The sequence below is a fragment of the Aegilops tauschii genome, chromosome 1 (genome assembly GCF_002575655.3).
Source record: "Aegilops tauschii subsp. strangulata cultivar AL8/78 chromosome 1, Aet v6.0, whole genome shotgun sequence".
Classification (NCBI taxonomy): Eukaryota; Viridiplantae; Streptophyta; class Magnoliopsida; order Poales; family Poaceae; genus Aegilops; species Aegilops tauschii.
Genome location: NC_053035.3, coordinates 501,510,034 through 501,512,187, shown reverse-complemented (window position 1 = coordinate 501,512,187; position 2,154 = coordinate 501,510,034). Strand labels below are relative to the sequence as shown.

Genomic DNA, 2,154 nt, shown 5'->3' with positions numbered 1-2,154 from the left:
TACTTGAATTTTTGTTTTGATGGATAAACAAAATAGGAAGCTAGCAAACTTATTTAACGAGATAAGCAAACTATGTACTTGATGACATAAGCAAACTTGTTCAACCCTGACAAACGGGACATAGTCAAACTGGTTCAACTCTGACACACATGACATAAGCAAGCTAGTTTAACCCAAGAAAAGCAAACTAAAAATTTCAAACAACAAGATAAAGGACAAGCACAAGCACAAGCAACACGAAGGCAGACTTTGATGTCTCCTCATCCTGCATAGTGGCAGTGGTAGTAGGGGTCCGCTTCCTGCTCTTTTGAAATTTCCAGACCTCTTTTGATGTTGTCGATTATCTTCCACAACTTGTAGGTGGCGTACGCATCTATTGCTGCGTACTCGATGAGGTAATTTGGCAGTGGGTTGTCCCCCCATAGTTTATGGTCTGCCTCCCTGTCGATCTTCTTCTTCATCTTTCTATAGAATGGGTGGATGACGCTGGCTGCAACATCAGCCAAGGAGTCGTACGGTTTTCCGTTGTATGGAACTCTCCAGTTGCGCTGAATGTTGATGTGCTTGTTGGGGTTTATCTCCAAACCAGACAACTTCAGCTTGTCCCTGTCATTTTTAATGCTGAAACCGGCAAAGGTGAACAACTTCTCCTCCTATAGGAGCTCTTTGAGGCGCTTTGGCCTGCTAGGGGAGAGACAAGTGATGAATACATGGAGTACTAGTGTTTATTTTTCAAGATTTAATCTTCTGTTTTTTACGGTTTACAAGTGAATAATACATGGAGTAGATGCTTATACAGTATAAGTCATGGATGAATGTAGTTCAGAAACTAGTACACAAAGTTCTGAAATTAAAATCAAGTACACCATGTTATTTTTCTTTTCGGAATATATAGTTGAGTCAATGATCTATTTGCTTTCTTAGTGCCAGTTTAGTTTTATTATTTTGAATAAAATAACATATACCTCTGCTTCACCAAGTTCTTAAGTTTTTTTGGTGGTGAAAATAACACCAGACCAAGTTCAGAAACTACTTCACTACATCAAGTTCAGAAACTACATTAATGAATCAAGATGAGAAACTACACTGGTACATCAACCTCACAAATTAATCTTATGCAACAGTTTCAGATACTAATCAAGTGCATCAGGGTCAAAATATATTCTAGTGCATCTACTTTGAGGAACTGCACTAGTGCATCCATTTTCACAAACTACACTAGTACATCTAGTATGAAACTAGTCTAATGAAATTTCAAGGGAGCAGTATTAATGAATGGAAGAGGGTGAATGAGTAGGATACTTCACCATTTTGTGGCCGCAGCGATGTGGTACACGAGACAGAGACCCTCCACGCTGATCTGCAGAACTGCTGCCATCTGCGGAGGTTCATCATCTTTGGTAAACTCCACATCAACGCCCATGATGTGGGGGTACGAGCCGCAGGCGCTCCCCCTGATCCTAGAGATCATCTCATCGGCCTTGTCTGGTTCGCTGGTGCAGACGACCTCCAGCGTCTCCGTGTCGTGGAGCTCAACCCTCCTGTGAGGGTTACGGTGTACTCGTGCTTCTGACCGGGCACGTGAACGACGTCGAGGTTGCCGCTCTGGTAGGACGTCTGGCCACAATGACGCTAGGCAGACGCTTCCTCCGCCATTGCCCTCCTCCTGCGACTGCGGGCTTCGAAGAGAGATGTTTGTGGGTTGTTTGCAGAAGAGATGGAAGCGGCAATGGAGGTTCTCGGAATGAGGCAGTGATGTAGTCGATTTGGGGCTTTTTCACGCCTTGGATGGGGACATGGGGGAGGCGGTTCATCTAGGAAGTGGGGGTAGTTGTGGTGGGGCGCATGTCGGATGTGGGGTTCCGGGAAACCCTTAAGGTTCGAACACTGGGGTGCGCGCGAAGTCTTTCCCTCCTACCGATCTACGCCCTAGCTCGCTAAGATCTCGTGGAGGAACTCGACGAACTCACAACACAGAGAGACACGAGATTTATACTGGTTCGGGACACCGTTGTGGTGTAATACCCTACTCCAGTGTGTGGTGATGGATTGCCTCTTGGGCTGATGTAGAACAGTACAAGAGAAAGAACAGCCTCTTGAGGTTGAGGTGTTCTTGTGCTTGGTGACTAGCGGGTGAGAGCTGGATGAACTGCC

At 45.3% G+C, this 2,154-nt stretch overlaps 1 protein-coding gene across 1 annotated transcript; it reads right to left on the bottom strand.

The window, feature by feature from the left end:
• Nucleotides 1-260: 260 nt before the first annotated feature.
• On the bottom strand, nucleotides 261-1,656 carry LOC141039219 (uncharacterized). Its single transcript, XM_073506552.1, has 3 exons — nucleotides 1,643-1,656; nucleotides 1,308-1,541; nucleotides 261-606 (listed from the first exon to the last, which is right to left on the bottom strand). Exons 1-3 carry the CDS (start codon nucleotides 1,654-1,656, stop codon nucleotides 261-263), a joined length of 594 nt encoding a protein of 197 aa, XP_073362653.1.
• Between the last annotated feature and the right edge of the window lie 498 nt (nucleotides 1,657-2,154).